Source organism: Lampetra planeri, chromosome 17, assembly GCF_965212315.1.
Source record: "Lampetra planeri chromosome 17, kcLamPlan1.2.h2, whole genome shotgun sequence".
In the NCBI taxonomy this organism is placed as follows: Eukaryota; Metazoa; Chordata; class Hyperoartia; order Petromyzontiformes; family Petromyzontidae; genus Lampetra; species Lampetra planeri.
Genome location: NC_136123.1, coordinates 12,554,235 through 12,571,875, shown reverse-complemented (window position 1 = coordinate 12,571,875; position 17,641 = coordinate 12,554,235). Strand labels below are relative to the sequence as shown.

At 45.5% G+C, this 17,641-nt stretch overlaps 1 protein-coding gene and 1 long non-coding RNA gene across 2 annotated transcripts; one reads left to right on the top strand and one right to left on the bottom strand.

Annotated features, from left to right (window-relative positions):
• Nucleotides 1-606: 606 nt before the first annotated feature.
• On the bottom strand, nt 607-5,108 carry LOC144723388 (uncharacterized). The gene is made up of 2 exons (XR_013586158.1): nt 3,824-5,108; nt 607-1,332 (listed from the first exon to the last, which is right to left on the bottom strand). It is a non-coding gene; the product is annotated as an uncharacterized LOC144723388 (long non-coding RNA).
• Nucleotides 5,109-7,926: 2,818 nt separating this feature from the next.
• LOC144723386 (chymotrypsin B-like) lies at nt 7,927-15,788 on the top strand. Its single transcript, XM_078602125.1, has 7 exons — nt 7,927-8,124; nt 11,028-11,131; nt 11,304-11,383; nt 11,503-11,584; nt 11,752-11,932; nt 12,121-12,260; nt 15,496-15,788. The coding sequence occupies exons 1-7, from the start codon at nt 8,073-8,075 to the stop codon at nt 15,655-15,657; spliced, it is 801 nt and encodes a 266-aa protein (XP_078458251.1). The 5' UTR covers nt 7,927-8,072; the 3' UTR covers nt 15,658-15,788.
• The last annotated feature ends 1,853 nt before the right edge of the window (nt 15,789-17,641 follow it).

Below are 17,641 nucleotides of genomic sequence, written 5' to 3'. Positions count from 1 at the left end.
TGCTGCTACAACCCATCTCACAAGTTTTTTTCGATTTAGTTATGGTTGTTGGACAAATTTATCCTGCTGTGTCGCCCTGGGTTTCCACGATTGAGTGGTATGCCGGTGATAATGGTGATGAGGCGTTTGATGATGGGGTGTGTGTGTGGTCTGGCTGGGTGTCGCGACTAGCCTGATTCGTTCTTGGGAAATCCTGCCATGTGGCGCAGGCCGTTGTCGCTGCTTCCGTTGACTCCGCTGGTCCTCTCGCTCCTTTCCTCTCCGTTGCCCTTGACACCTATCGCTTCTTCATGTGCCTGGAGGCACTTTGCGAACCACATTGAAATTTGATTTCTCTTTGGTACAATTGATAATGAGGCCTCACTGATGGATGAGGGCTTGCAGTCGAACCGCCACCAGTGCATCCTGAGCTGCCTCGACCATCCGTGGGAACGCCACAATTGTGAGCGCCAACAAGGTGCTATGGTATGGCATTGGCAGCTCATTCTCTACTCTCCGCTGGGCTGAATTTGACGGCGGCTTCAAATCTTCTGACAAACGCCACCCAGTCACCTCCAGAGACCGTAAACGTCTACATAGTATAGTATACTAATTCAGAGACACGAATAGGGGGCACTCTCTCTCTTTTATTATAACCTTTATAGCCATAGGGAAAAACTAAATACCGGGTCAGGACAGCCAACATGCTTCCAGACCCACAGCTTCGAAGAGGAGAAGACCACGATGACGGAAGCATGACGAGTTCCACTCCAAATGGCAGCAGTCCCGACTGTGAGGTGAAGTTTGCCTTTTATCCTTTACAGCGTTTCTAGGCTCCGCCCTTGGCCAAGCACCCTTCTGGATCCCCTAGAAGGCCCTGGGCTTTGCCCACGTGTACAACTGGTGGAACGGGCGCTACCCCCACTCCCATTCTCTACCAGTCCCCAGCTTTACGCTCTCCAGTGACTCATTCTATATCACTCCATCACCGACCCCCCGTGAAAAAAGAAACAGTCGTCCCAGATGACCTTCATACGTCGCGTGGCGGGATGATGAACGCCACAATTCCAACGTAACATTCGGAACACAGGCAACAATCCAGCCCCAAAATATGTAGAAACCGACCGACGAGTAGGTGCGGTCAATCGAACCGAACCATCTTGGAACGAGTCCTTGTCGCCGGCCCCCCATATGGGCCCAGAACGAGTCGTCCGTGGACCCCGGGAGTTTCTCGATGATGGCCACGGGACGAAGATGGAGAAAAGGAAGAAGCAGGTGGCAGTCATAACATCCACCCCCGTCCGGCTGTGGGTGGCGCCGCCGGTGGTTCCATGGCCGTCAGGCCCTCGGATCCTGTAGATGGAAGAACAGACCCTCGCTGAGGCGCAACCAGGATAATGGGAGATCCCCACGGACTAGTTGATTGGGAGATTATATTGGCGGCCAACATCTCATCGACCGCCTGACGAACATGGTCCTTCTCCTTCGGACTAAACCGAAATGAGTTCTGAAGAATGGGAGCGGCGCTGGCTGTATTAATATGGTGATACATCAGGGATGTACGGCCAACATCGAATTTACCTTTACTAAATACGTCGAAAAATTCCCGAAGCAATTCCTGCAACTCGCCCCTCTGCTCCCACAACAAATCCGGATTACCTGCACACGGATCCATCCATGAATCATCCAACACCGCTTCCCGTTCCACTGTGGCCACGTCCCGAGCGGATACATAATCAGTCTCTCCACAACATGCAGCCGTCGTGTGGGCCAACACTGTACACACCTGTATGACCGCGGTACCTGGCCCAGCATTTAACACTTGCAGGAACGGCTCCTGATCCCCCCATCACTATCGTCTGGGCTCCTATCAAGGCGAGACCACGAACTGTCCTACTTGAAGGGGTTAAAAGAACCCCTCCCCCAGTTATTTTCCAGTCGAGCCACTTTTGCAGCCTCAAGGATACGAGCATCTGTGTACCCGGGGGAACACTAACAGTTTCACGCACCAGGGCCCGAACCACAGCGTTAGCAATACACAACCCATAGGGTACTCCAAAAACTCAACCGATGCCCCAACGTTAATTCAACCAAAGTCCTGAGGGGCATCCTCTTCAAAAAATCAGTCCCCAATAAACAAGGCACCACCAATGAACTCGAAACTAACACCGGGCCCGTTCTTTCAATATCTCCAATCCGTATCGATGCCACAATTTCGCCTACAATACCTAAATTCCCACCATTACTGGCCATACAAGGACTATTCACAGGACCAAGGCCACCCACCATCGATGGCAAAGTCCTATAAATAGACTCCGAAACAATGATGGCGGATGCACCCGTGTCTATGAGTACCCACACCTCAACGCCCTGAACAAATCCACTCACCGTGGATGATCCTGTTCCTCCTGCCATGACACGGTGTGCCAATGCAGTCCATTGCCTGGAACCCCGCAGCCAACTATTACACACCGATGCATTCTCTCCGTACCCCGTATCAATATGAACGGTGATGGCGTGTGCACCCGACACTGACTGCAATGGAGATGCATGAGGTGACTGCATCGGCCGGGTGTGTGACGTATCGCGACCTGCTTTCGGCCTCAGAGGAGCGAAGGCTGGTAGGACAGAGGACGGTGAAGCCGGGAAAAGCTGTCCCAGATCAGCACGGCAGACCCTAGAGATGTGGCCCGGTAAGGCCACATCTGAAGCAGGTAACGAGGCCCTTCCATGGTGGAGGGAAGGTCCCCCCCGCTGGTCCCATAGTCATCCCGCACCGACCCTCCCGCACGGGCTCCAACCACCCGACACGCAGACCCGAGAAGACTCTCAGTGCTCCTGGTCGCCCTCTTCTAGCTGGAATTCAGGCTAGACAGCCACCCCAGCACGCCGTCGCAGGTTACAGTGGGCCTGGATGCACCAGGCTACCTGAATCGAGGACAGGTCGTCTTCCTCCGTGGCCGGCAAAAAAACGCTCATATCCTGATGAGTGCCAACAATTTTTCTAGCCCCAGAAAATCCAGTCCCGCCTGCTCCATCTTTGGGTACGCAGCCTGGGACAGGAACATTAGTGCGCTGCGGAAGGCAATGGGCATCTCGGTCTCCCTGCAAACAGCAAAAAAATCGACGCCAACTGGGAGTATGCTTGCCGCAGCATTGCCCTGTCTGCCGGGGGAATGGCAAAGAGTACCTCCAAGGCATCGTCATCCAGCGCAGTGGGAAGAGCACACAGTGCCTCAATATTGGACCACCCTGCGAGCTCGCAAGTGGTAGCGCTGGAAGGCCGCCCAATCACCCCCCACAGCCGAAAATTCCTTGATAAATGGCAGCCGCTGCACGAGGGAAGATGCCCCCGGATGAGCTGTCTGTGGCAGGTTAATTTCGGCCGGACCCGATTCCTGCCCTCGGTCGGCCGAAACGGCGGAGTCGCCCTCTAGCTGCACCTGAGCTGCAGCCCCTTCCTACAGCTCTTCCCTACGCAACTGCCCCACCAGCAACGTCACCGTGGAGAGCAGCTCCAAGATGCGCGCTCTGAGTGCCCGCCGGGATCGTCCTCTTTGGAACCCCCCACTGGGGTTCTGGCTGCTGGGGCTGCCCGGGAACCCTCATCACCGTTGCCCTCTTCGCCCATGGACATGCCAGTGAGAGCCTTCCTCTTCGCAAACTTTTACATAGTCCATTTCCCCCCACAAAGATTCGAAATAAAACAAATAAAAGAAAATTCCTAACAACCCTACACGTTAACACTCCTGACACCAAATGTAGTGTACTATTTCAGAGACACTCGTAGGAGGCACTCTCTCTCTTATTCCGGCTTTTACAGCCATACGGGATAACTACATACCGGATCAGGACAGCCAACAGACCCACAGCTCGAAGAGGCGAAGACCACGACGACGGCAGCACGACGAGTTCCACTCCAGATGGCAGCAGCCCCTACTGTGAGTCGGAGCTCACCTTTTATCCTCCCCAGCGTGGCCAGGCTCTGCCCTCAGCCACGCACCCTTTTGGATCCCCTAGAAGGCCACAGACTTCGACCACTGGTCCAACTGGTAGAACGGGCTGCTACCCTCACTCCTATTCTCTACCAGTCCCCAGCGCTACGCGCTCCAGTGACTCATTCTATGTCACTACAATAGGACCCAACCTTCGTGCGTGCTCCTGTTTGGGCAAGGTGGTCAAGGTTTGTGATGCAGCTTCTATCAGTGGCTGAAGCAGTTAATTGGTTCCTGCCTGCTGTTCTGCGAGGGGAAGCAGCGGATGCTACCTCCCCTGATTTTCAGCTTGCCATGTGACCAATGGTGGCAGCGGCTCTAGCTCGGGCGTCCCTGTTCGCTGCGCTGTGAGGGGAAGCGGCGGTTTGTGCCTCCCAAGAGCTTCGGCTCGCCATGTGGTCAAGGGCGGTGGCTGCTCAAGCTGGGCAGCACCTGCTCCCTCTTCCTCTCTCCTATCCACAATCGCTATCAGCAGTCGATTAATCGCAGAGGTAAGGTGGTCCATTCTTTTAGAAATTAGCCTCTAAATCTCTTGGTATGGCGATCCTGGTTCCTCGGTCTGGGGTGATGCCTCCACTTCCCTTGGAAACGTGGCTGCCAACGGATTCCAGGTCTTGATGCTTAGGGTCGATGGTTCTTCTATAAAGAGCTCATCGGTGGGTTTTATTTATCAATACCGTAGACGGAATTCCACCGCTGCCACCAGTGTAAAGAAGCCCCTTTGCAATCTTTTCAGGAGAGTAGAGCTTTATTTCTCCTAACGTATATATAGTCGGAATGAAATGACTGCCACACTCATAATTGCTATGGCTATCTTCAGCGCCGATGGTTTCCATTAAGTAGGTTCTCGAACAGTCAAACCACGATGGTTTCCACTTTGTCGATCTCGAACAGTCAGCCCCGATGGTGTCCATCTCTGGTCGTCGATTAGTCCCTGAGCAAGCGCCTAAACCGCGTAGCCTCGCTCTCTTTATATACTCACTTGACCCCGCCCCTATCGGACAGTGGGCAGCCCATTGAATTATAACACGTGTGTCCTTAATTGAATAATGCTTACAGTGCCTTCCGGCTACCTGTTTTCAATCATCTCAACGCGCGCCTTCCAGAATCTTCTCTTGTACAGTATCCTACACATATAAGCGTACAAGTTAAATAGCAGTGTTGAGGTAAAATGTATGATATACCCCCTTAATTAATTTCGTATTCCTTTAATTCACAACCTCCAACCTGGCTCTCTTGATGCTCACTTATGACTTCCTTGGGCAGCTATTGCTAGGGATGCCTGTTGCTATGCTGATGGTTGGTTGCCGCAAACAGCAGCGAAACATTTGTACACATAGCTTGGAAAATGTGATTTGTTTAAGACATGTAGCGGAAGGCTTCACACATGTGTAATGACACCGACACATGGCCTTGCTTTGTTAAGAGCCTTTATTTTGGACCCAATGCTATTCCTAGGCCCGGGCTTCGGTTCTTGATGCTTGAACCCTCTCTTCTCTCCAACCGTCTCTTCCCCTTTTATATCCCTCGAGCCCCCTTTCTCGAAGGTTCGCTCAATCCATTTTCTTGAGTCATTCCTCGTCCTTCTTCTCTAATGGTTGTCAAACATTATCTTGACAGTCGACCCTTATTTCCCTGCCTTTTACGTTTGAATTTCTCTCCAATCAGTTAAATTATCTGGTTTTGACTATCCCAAAACCAAGAATTGGAATAGGTGACAAAGCCTTTGCCGTTGCACCAAACGGTTTAGAAAAACCTTGTTTTCTCCCTGAACATCATACATCTTCCTTCAAAGAATATCCTGAAGTAGAAGATTAGTGCTGGATACAGCCACATTTGCCAATGTGATGTGGAATTGTTATCCTTACCCATGTATCGATAGTTCAATTTTAATGTGCAATTATATTGAGGGACTACTGTGTTGTTTTTCTGTGGTCTGGGACTGTTGTTGTTTTGCTATCATGCCCAAGCTTGCATTTATTGTTGAAAATCGGCAGGAATTTATATGTTTTTGCAATTTATACTTTATACTTCATTGTTCTTATTGATTTTAGTGACTTGCTTACCTTTACTATTCTTTACACTCATAGCGTGTTTTTTTTGTATTGTTCGTTGTTGTAACTTTCTGACACGTCCCTACTGGATATCCGTGAAAAAGAGCTTCATACCGCTTCCTATTTTTCCAGTAAAAATAAAGATTCTGATTGTCAGTGACAGTTTCTTGTCATCTGATGGTACGACTTTGTTTGCAACACCTAAGTCCAGTCTAGGACTGGCCTTCCTGCAATCAATAGCATAATCTGCTCAAGAAAGTATCTGTCTGTTTAGCCACGTTACAAGATTAGATGACGACCCTGGCCCACCTTGCCTACTTTTAATCATCCACAGACCAGATCTCGACCATATTCATAATGGCGCTGTCCACGATACTTTTTGGGAAGCCTTCAACATCGCGCTTGAATGTAGAGGTTCTCGGTGGTGCAACGGACCTTCATCACTTACACACTTTTGAGACGATTATGAGTGATAAAATAACTGTGACGATCTTCTTTACCTATACTTTAACGGATAGCACAGGGGCTGGATTTAAAGGTCAGGTTTTTACATATACAAATGAAACATGCTCAAATGAATCCCTTAGATTAACAAAGTAGTTGCTGGTAGTTAAATGGGACTAAAATTTTTAAATGTCTTGAAAAAATTATTGAAGTGCCATTCTTCTTCGGTTTCACAATCCAAAATGTTTTAAAGCCCTTCAGGGTTGAAATTTAGTTTGTGTGGATAATTGACTATTCTGATTTCCTTAAACGCAATACACTCTTAAATATAATTGAATAAGATCTCAATGCAGAACCTTCGTGAAAAAAAGTGTGAGACTTTCCTGGTTGAATTACGTGATTTGCATTATTGTCATATATTGAAATGAATTTGGAACGTATGCACTCCTACTTGTTCTAGATGTTCATCCCACTTACATAACCACTGCACATCCATATTTAGATTTCAAAGCTGTTGTCTTATCACTTCATCAATAGCCATAGGTGTGTATGCTTTCACAAGGTGACGTTTTTGGTCGATACACGTCTGCTTGACGAGTGCTGACAACACTGTGAATATTTAACGTTTACAACACCTCATTTAAACGTTTCAAATGGGATTCATGAAATATTTTAATCTAAGGTTTTCAATGTGTTAGTGAATATAACACATTATAAGCCATGCGTGTAAGGCATTGTTGATGAGGTGTAATAATACATGGTTTTGATATGTTGATAATTGGTGTTCTGATGGTGAATGATAATCCAAATAATTACTTATCCTGGAGAAATCATATGAGCCATGAGACTCTTTTTTCCCAGATGTTCAGTAGGCGGGGGGGGGGGGCAGAAAGTTACAACAAACAATACAAAACACGATATGTGTGCAAAGTAGAAATCACTAAATCAAGTATATAAGTTCAAATTGCATGAGTACACCAATTCTCAATCTTGAGCAAGGCAGAGTGGCGTGGTGGCAAGACTGCATGGTTCAGCGGATGGACAGGGTGGATTCAGTTGTCACTCACCACTTATAGCAGCAATAACTGGAAATTTAACTCAGGTCACTAGCTGCGTGTATTAAACCCACAAATGATGATGAGCTATACGTCTTAAAAATGATTTTACTTGTACGATTCAGTTTCATTACTGGTGATAAAGTAAACATTTGTTATATTAAATACATTATTCCTCAAAATTTTGATTCATCTGTTCCCATTAATATAAATTCTGGACTTCACAAACAACTGTCTTAAACTCCTGAGTTTGATCTTCATTGAACACCAATTTCCAAAATGTCATGTTTTAACCAAAGGGTGTGAAAGAAAATGTGTTGCTCCATATCCTTACGTGTGTTTTTCAGCTGGCTTTTATAATATTCTTTGTTCATGGGAAGATATGGATTAGTGGCATGTGGCACCAGTACTCCACTGCTCATCCAAGAGCAAGGCCAATCGCTATAATTCGAAATAAAGGTTTAAACTCGCTGCCAAGCGGCAGATTTTCTGTATAAAAGGGGCTTCCCAACATCAGAGGTCCAGCACCGTCTACGACAGTAGCAATGTCTCTCTTCTGGCTCGTCTCCTGCTTCGCCTTCATCGTCGCCGCCTTCGGTGAGGATTCTACTGCCGTCACACACCTGTTGAACTCAAACACTCACAAAGTAAAATGGGAGTCGCGCGCAGCGTGGTAAGAAGTGGACATATACACTTGAAAACTTCAATTGTATTTGTTAGTTCTTCATAAGAACTAGCATATATTCAGGCAATTCTAATGTGAGAGAATAATCATAAAATGTATACCATGGTCAGGGATTTAGTTGACAACCATGGGTAATTTCCTGTCAATATTTTAGAATGAAAAGAATGTGGTGTACTGACAATTGGTGACAAAACGTATCAAATGCTTTGATAAATCTCCCAATTGTCATGACAGAGAGGGAATATGTACATATTTAGCTTTCTATCTTCAAAAGGCTCATCATGCAGGCAACCTATTGTCAGAACTGGCAGAACCTACTGCCAGTGCAATTAAATCAGATGCTTTGTGTAGATGCTTTCTTAACAGGGGTAATGTAAAAGAATACAATGTAAACATAAATTGACATTTTAAAACGAGGGGCACTCTTCTTTGGAGGTGTCTCAAACTAAATGTCTCAATGGTGGTGAGATGTTATCTCCCTTGCCTGGTATACATTCGATCGTGATTTCGATCCTGACCCTGACGCCTGCTTTATATCTGGAGTCTGGGTGTTTTCTCTTTCTCTCCCCATGGTGGTGTGGATTTTTGTCCAGGTCGCTCCACATTAGAAACATTTTGAGTATTTGGCTGCTATAAATTTCCACGTGATAAGCGACTTCGTTGAGTTATCATTCGTGTCCAGCTGATTTCTGAAAAAGAACTAACAGCTCAGTGAACCTTACCTGGTAAAATATAGAGTTTATAGTTTTTATAGTTTAGCTAGCGGGAAGTACCCGGCGTTGTCCTGGCGATAAATATATTTAAAAACTTCTCTAAAACATTACATATACATACACAGATATTCATCTATTTTGGAAGCTCGGTGGGCCGTTTGTCCATTTCTCCACCAACAAAATTATAAGAGTCTTTTAGAAGTCGAAAAAGTCATAGAAAGTGGGGGGTAAATAGTTGATATTTAAGATTTCCGAAAATTGTCGACTTCCCCCCTCGAAAAATATTTTTACCCCCGCTTAGGTATATATACCTACACACCCTACATACAACAGAATAAGTAGTATCTATTGACTCTGTAGTTGTATCTACTGACTGTACAGTAGTATCTACTGACTGTTTAGTAGTATTTACTGACTGATGTAACTACTGACCGAAGTAGTATCTACTGCCCCTACAGTAGTATCTACCGACTCTCTAATAGTAACTACTAACTCTATAGTAGTATCTGCTGACACTATAGTAGTATCCACTGACTATAGTAGTAACTACTAACTCTATAACAGTATCTACTGACTCGATAGCAGTATCTACTATCACTACAACAGTGCATACCGAGTGTGTTGGTACCTGCTATCACTGCAACTGTGCATATTGACTGTGGTGAAACCTGCTATGACTACAGCAGTGCATACTGACATTGGTGGTTCCTGCTTTCAACTAAAGTGGTGCATACTGATTGTGGTGGTACCTGATTTCACTACAGCAGTGCATACTGACTGTGGTGGTACCTGCTATGATTGCAGCAGCGCATACTGACTGTGGTAGTACATGCTGACTTTATAGCAGTATCTATCGACTCGATAGTACAAACTACTAACTTGATAGAGTGATGTCGTGAGGCCTAGTCCCGTGCAGAGCCCCTGGCCTCGCCTAGATTTCCCAGCCGGCCGAGGTGGCACCTTGGCAAGATGGGGCTGGGCCGCTACCCTCGCCCTCCCCCACCATCTCCCGGCCCGCTCTACAAAAATACTATCTAAACGCTATAATATTAGTATCTACCGACCCTATAGTAGTAAGTGCACACATTGGGGTGAAGGGGCGGGATAAGAGGACATGACACTTTGAAGAATTTACCTCAGCGTTGTGTGTATTTTTCTTTGCATTTTTAACGCAAAATAAAGATTTTCCCCCTATCCCAACGAAGGCATGTGCTTTTCTAGGAACAACCCCTGGTCAGATTTGTTGCGCATGCGAAAATGCGTGTTTTGGCGAGGGCTCATCGGCGTAAAGAAATAAATAATAATAAATAGTACTACATGGTTAAGTAAACTACTTTAAAATTGACAGATGCAACATCAAATAGCGCTGGTACCTGGCTACTTTTTAAAAACATAAACCCCATGGTTCGCGAGCCAAATCCTTCGCAAATTGTGTCCACACACAGACAGACACACAGACAGACAGACAGAAAAAAAATTACGTTTATAGGTAAGATTTTAGATATTACAAATAAGGAATACCTATTGTGTATGGCATTGCAGTCCTCAATATTAGTAGTTTAACATAATGCAGTTATCTTAATACTTAGAAGGCCCACATACAGCATGCAGTTGCAAAAGTATAACTAGTACATGCTAAAAAGGCATGCATACTACGTTTATCATTTGTAACATTTAACGCTTATGACAATTAATTTTAATTAAAGCTTCCTTCGTGCGCTTGGAAATACCATCCTGTCTTTAGTTTCCCAACTTTCAGTAAATAACACTGCGCACTTGATGCATTCATTTAAAGAGGAGGATGAATCTTAAAAGTTAAAAATGTTTAACCATCAAGTCTGTGTACACTGTAGTTTTTATCCACCTTGCTAACAGTACTAAGTATAATTATGTAATTTTGTATACATGAACACCCTGTAATCATCATCTGCCATAATCTATCCACTGCCGGATGAAATGCCTCACCAAGCCGTTGCTTTACCGAGCTCCTCCACACTCTGTCTATTACCTTCACTATTTAAAGTGCTAACGTTGTAGTAAATTCATGCAAGGAGCATTCTATAATGTTAACCACCAATCACCGTGTTCTTTATACAACACAGGGTGCGGTGTCCCGGCCATCAAGCCGGTCATCACCGGCTACTCTCGCATCGTCAATGGCGAGGATGCGGTGTCGGGCTCCTGGCCCTGGCAGGTGTCCCTGCAGGTGAGTGCTCAATGTTAGTATATCATGAGTCCACATTGACATGAACTGTATCGCGGTGTCCACGACACAAGTGAAAGTCGGCCTGTATGCACTGCTGTTTGGTATGTGAGGTGTGCTACGCGTGTCCCAGAGTGCGACACGACACCAATTCTGTCGCGTCTTGCCACTACAGGATTCCACCACATGGCACTATTGCGGTGGCTCCCTCATTGACCCCTCGTGGGTGGTGACCGCTGCCCACTGCGAGTTCAAGTAAGTGCATGCAGGAGTCACTGCACCAGCATAGCACCGCTCATTGTTAACGACTTTAAAACGAGGAAGAATATCTTTATCAATCAGTAAATGTTCGGTTTTCTTAAATGCGTCCGCAGCCCGTCCCGTGACCGCGTCGTTCTGGGCGAGCACGACAGGAACTCCAACGCCGAGAACATCCAGTCTCTCGTCGTCTCTAAGGTAAACTTGCAAGCCATGAATTGACCTCATGAACATTCCCTGCAACTTCCTAGACATTGCAATGGATGAAGATCAACTGAGACCAATTGTGTTGATTAAGTACCCTGAATTTAACAAATGTAGTGAGTTTAAGGTATTATAACATCTCGTTCTGTTTGCACACACAGGCCATCACTCACCAGCAGTGGGACTCCTACAACATCAACAACGACATCATGTTGCTGAAGCTGGCTCAACCCGCTCAGATCGTGGACCGTGTCTCTCCCGTCTGCCTGCCCGCCGCCTCGGATGTCTTCGCTGATAACATGATGTGTGTCACCTCCGGCTGGGGCAAGGTCCGCTCTTCCGGTGAGCATCAAAGACCAATAATTAACACAATTTACTTTGTGCAGGGTATTCATTCAGACTTCCTACAGCTAGTAGGCCTATACAACTTTGACAGTAATTCGTGCCAAATAGTTATTAAGAAATATTATTAAAGAGATGATCTAATCTTTATTATGTTATTTGGCATTCTTCTATGTGTGCGTTCACAGCCTTCAACACGCCTCCCATCCTGCAGCAGACCGCTCTGCCCATTGTGCCTACCCCCACCTGCCAGCAGAAGTGGGGCACCGTGAACGTCATCACCAGTGTCATGATCTGCGCTGGTGGTGCTGGAGCGAGCTCCTGCATGGTAAACGTTAACGGCCTTCCATTACGTAGCTAAAATGGTATCTGAAGTCAGCGTTTTAATGCCTACACCAGAAGGTAGGCGATCATAATTGAAGATATGAGGGATGGTGGGGTTTATGGGACTATCTTGTAAAAATGTAACATGTTTGAAAGTAAACCATTGATGAAAGTAGTTGTTCACAATTTAATAGGATTGAACTTTGATATAAATTCCTCAATACTTACCCTTAGTTCTTTCGGTAAAGTCACGTAGGTAAAAAATTAAATTAAAATTAATAAAAATAAAATAATAAAATCACGACGTTTCGGAGGCAACACGAGTCTCCGTCATCAGGTGGGACCGTCACAGCCAGATTTGTTGCATCAAGTGAGGCAGGGATTCAAGATGCAAGCTCTTAAATACAAGTTAAGGGGGAGGAGAGGGGGGGGGGCTTATCAGAATGTGGTAGCCAATGAATGGAACGTATCGGGAGGGGGGGCGGGGCTAAAAGAGAGCACGAGGTGCTCGTAGGCGTCGACGTGGACGTGTTTGTGCGCAAGTCCCTGTTGGTGCACATAATAACGTATTGGAAGGGGGGGGGTGCTAAAAGAGAGCACGGGGTGCAACGTGTATTTGGACATGCCTGTGCACAAGCACCTGTTGGTGCACATGATAGAAGAGAACGACAATGCCCATGTTTATACCAGTGTTGGCTGACAATAAAAAAAGTGCTGTTAAACGCTGGGAATGTTAACACTCGGTAAAGTAAAATAGTGCCTGTCAGATAAGATGGTCCAAAAATGGGTAGTAAAATGTTTTTGCATGGTTAATAACATCTTTCCAATGATTACTAAGTTTGTACCATCATCACGGTTGAAATTATGTCTGCGTTTGTATATCTGAATGGCTTCGTGTACAAACCTTTGATGGTAGCCAGAGGGTTTGCAGAGCACCTTGGTCTCGGAAAAAACAATATCACGGGAGCCCACTGCGTTGTAGCAATGATCGGCAACGGCGGAAGACTCAATTTTGCCGTGTTTCAAATCTGACTTGTGCACGCGGACACGATCAGAGACATGACATTTCGTTTCCCCAATGTAACAGTCACCAATTTATAGACTCCAGGGTATTGCAAGTCAGGGATGACATCCTTCACAGATGGAATTAGATCACGGATTTTATGTACTGATCTGAATCGGACTTGGATCTTATGTTTGTTTAGAATTTTGGAGATCTTTTTGGTCACATCTGCTATGTATGGCAACGTGATAGTTTTGATCGGAGTTTCAAGTGGCTGTTTCTGTATGGTGGGAGAAACAGCTTGGCGGATGGTGCGTTCAGAGTATCCGTTCATCCTGAGGGCCCGATGTACATGTCTTAATTCACTGGCCAGGTGGTGTTGGTCAGAAATGCCATGAGCTCTGTGGTATAGCGTTTTGATGAGATAATTCTTTTGAGATGGGTGGTGGTAGTAATCCCGTTTCAAGTAGGAATCTGTGTGGGTGGCTTTCCTGTAGACAGAATGTCCCAAGGATCCGTCAGGTTTTCTCTCAAACAGAATATCTAAGAATGGTAGTTTGCCATCTTTCTCCACTTCCATGGTGAATCTGATGGATCGGTGTCTGGAATTGATGTGGTCCAAGAAGTGGTTTAATGCTGGGAGGCCATGTGGCCAAATGATGAAAGTGTCATCCACATACCTCTTCCACAGGGAAGGACGCAGGGTGGATGTCTGGATGGCGTCTGATTCAAACTTTTCCATGAACATGTTGGCTATCACTGGTGACAAGGGGGGGCCCATAGGGGTACCCTCATTCTGTTTGTAGAAGGTGCCATTCCAGGTAAAATAAGTGTTGGTGAGGTAATGCCTAACCAGCGCAGGTACATTCAATCCATGTTGGACCAAGTCCTCAATTATTGTTAGGGTGTCAGGCACTGTAACTTTGGTAAACAGAGATACTACATCAACACTGACGAGGATATCATCAGGAGATAGTACCATGTCCTTGACCATAGAGACTAATTGGGTTGAGTTGAATACTGCCAAAGAGGTCTTGCCTGTGAAGGGAAGCAGAGAATCTGATAGAAAACGGGCTAGTTTGTAGGTAGGGGAGTTGATCATTGACACGATGGGTCGTAGCGGGGTGCCTTCTTTATGGATCTTGGGAAGACCATAGAGTCTGGGAGGTCTAGCCGCCGAGGGTTTTAGAGAAGGACGTTTGGTTGGTTCGATTAGGGAAGTCGAACTCGTGATGATCTTGTTGGTTTTTGTCGTTAGGCTGTTAGTAGGATCGCTTTTAAATTTGGAGTAACTCCCATCGTTAAGTAGGTCCATGATTTTGTTGTATGATTCTTTAGGTTTGTACACGAAGCCATTCAGATATACAAACACAGACATAATTTCAACCGTGATGATGAGTACAAACTTAGTAATCATTAGAAAGATGTTATTAACCATGCAAAAAATATTTAACTACACATTTTTGGACCATCTCATCTGACAGGCACTATTCTACTTTACCGAGTGTTAACATCCCCAGCATTTAACAGTACTCTCTTTATTGTCAGCCAACACTGGTATAAACATGGGCATTTTCGTTCTCTTCTATCATGTGCACCAACAGGTGCTTGTGTACAGGCATGTTCACGTACACGTTGCACCCCGTGTTCTCTTTTAGCCCCCCCCACCTCCCGATATGTTCCATTCATTGGCTACCACATTCTGGTAAGCTCCCCCCCCCCCTCTCCTCCCCCTTAACTTGTATTTAAGAGCTTGCATCTTGAATCCCTGCCTCACTTGATGCAACAAATCTGGCTGTGACGGTCCCACCTGATGACGGAGACTTGTGTTGCCTCCAAAACGTCGTGATTTTATTATTTTATTTTTTATTAATTTTCATTTCATTTTTTACCTACGTGACTTTACCGAAAGAACTAAGAGTATGAATCCTTGCAGTCACGAAAGCTTCAAATCTAGAACCTCAATACTTAATTTTAAGTGGCAATATTTTTTTTTATTCCATCATCTAATGTAAATTTGTGACAGCTCATTATTACCATGCACAATGCACATACATTATAAAAAAAAAGTGTAATGATTGCAGACCTGCATTACCATATAAGTGAAGTGTATCTCAACACAACTCAATTGTCATCAAAGATGGGTAGGACGGTTTTTTTTTACTTTATTCTGTCTCGATATCGAAGCTCATTTTGATATGCTTGTGGCTATGCACCTTGCGTGTCTTCTCTCCAGGGCGACTCTGGCGGCCCCCTGGTGTGCGAGAAGAACGGCGTGTGGAACCTCGTGGGGATCGTGTCGTGGGGCAGCAGCTCGTGCTCCACCAGCATGCCGGCCGTGTACGCGCGCGTCACTGCCCTGCGAAGCTGGATGGACCAGACCATGGCTGCCAACTAGACACACCGATGGGTAACGATTCAGTAATTGCTTTCAATTGGTCGCATTGGATTTGTGATTGTGAAGACCTTGGATATTGTACGAATCAATTTGTTGATGACATGTATCATTAATAAAATTGTTGACCAATTCTTTTTTCTCAAAAAGTTGTTTTTATTTCATCCTTGACTTGGATTGGTTTAACACGTAGGCTTTCGCGACCAATATCATCCATAATACAGGATTTTTGGGTTAGATCGCGCAGTTTAAGGAATACGAATTTTATAAATAGGAAATGTAATCGAAACATGTAATAATCTATATATTTAAAAGGGAAATTTGTGAATTATGTGTCTGTTCAAAATGTTTAGCGTACTTCCCGCCATGCGGGTACTTTCCAGACTGTACACCATGCAAAAATTAAAAAAATTTACTTTTGTACTTTTGGGGGGGGGGGGGTGCGCAATAAGGCATATATTTTGCACGGCAAGTGAGCTGTGACGTCACATCTGTCATGTGACCCGTATGCGGAAACGTAACGGAGTGTGCCTGCTGAGGTCATCCCCCCCCCAACCCTCCGCGGGTAAATTGAAATACAAGTGTGTTGCAGGTCTAAGGCGTTCTTCGCGCAGGATTGGTTTTTCAGTCGTTTACTGCCGCACGCACCCTGAAAGTTGCGTGTGTCTGCAGCAAGCGCGTGTATGTGTACCTATGGACGTGCGCGCGTTTGTGTGTGGGGGGAGCATAGCGATTCGCGCGCTGCGCTACGAACCCGGCGACCCGAGTTCGATTCCCGCTCACGGCCACCACCGGTGACGATTATGTTAACCGGTCCTGGGCTTCCCATAGGTCGACTCAGCCTCAAACGAGTAACTGGTGTGGTGTGTGAACATCGCCACTGGGGAGACAAAGGCGGCCGGGCGTGATGAATCCAAGTCCCGGGCGAAGCTGGGTAGTAAAGCTAGTACAGTGGTACCCCGGAGATCGAACTTAATTCATTCCAGAAGGCCATTCGAACACCGATTTGTTCAAACACCGAATTATTTTTTTCCCATTAGAATGAATGTGAATGACATTAATTGGTTCCAGACACAATAAATCTCCTATTATAAAGCATTTTTACACGAAGTTTACAGTAATTACATGCATAAAATCATACAAAAAAAATCACAATAAATAAATGGAATAAATGAATAAATATATGGAATAAATGAAATTAATGAACATTGAACTTCACTTTACCTGTAGTAAGGAGAGTTGATCGCTTGAGTGGAAGGTGGCGAGGAGGAGAGGTGGTAAAACCTTTGTCTGGGCAAGTGTCATGCCCGCTCGCCATACAGGTTCTTTCAAGTCGCAATTGCCCGTTTGACCTCCGAATTTCGTTCGGTTTCCGTGGCAATAAACGTTCGGATATATCGTTCGAACACCGATTTGCTCTAGTTTTGGTGCGTTTGATCTCCGAGGTTCTACTGTACAATATAAACCACTGATCTTTTTACAACAGTAATATAGCTAATATTCCAACAAGCTAGTCGACATTCCCAATTGCAATCCTAAATTTCATACTCATGAATATTCTTAATTAATTAATAAATTGCTTTGCATGCACATCTGAAGGTTTTTTTTATTTAAAAAGAGGATAACGTCGTCATGATTGAACTAGAGTTGGGAAACCCATGGAGTATTGATTTGAAGTTTTTGTGACTGCAGGAATCCATACTCTTTGGTTCTTTCGGTATAGTCACGTAGGTAGAACATAATTAATGAATCGCGACGTTTCGATTGCAACACGAGCAATTGTCATCAGGTGGAACTGCTGAACAAGAAAGGGCTGCTGCAACAAGAGGTTATATATAGGTTTGAGGTGGGTGTCACCCAAGGGTAAGTAGGCGGGGTCAGAGATGGAAAGGAGTACCGTTGCCGCACACACGCACAACAGCTGCGTTAAAGGGAGAGATTGTCATGTCAATGTAAACGAGTTTAATGCGAAGATAGCATGTCTGTG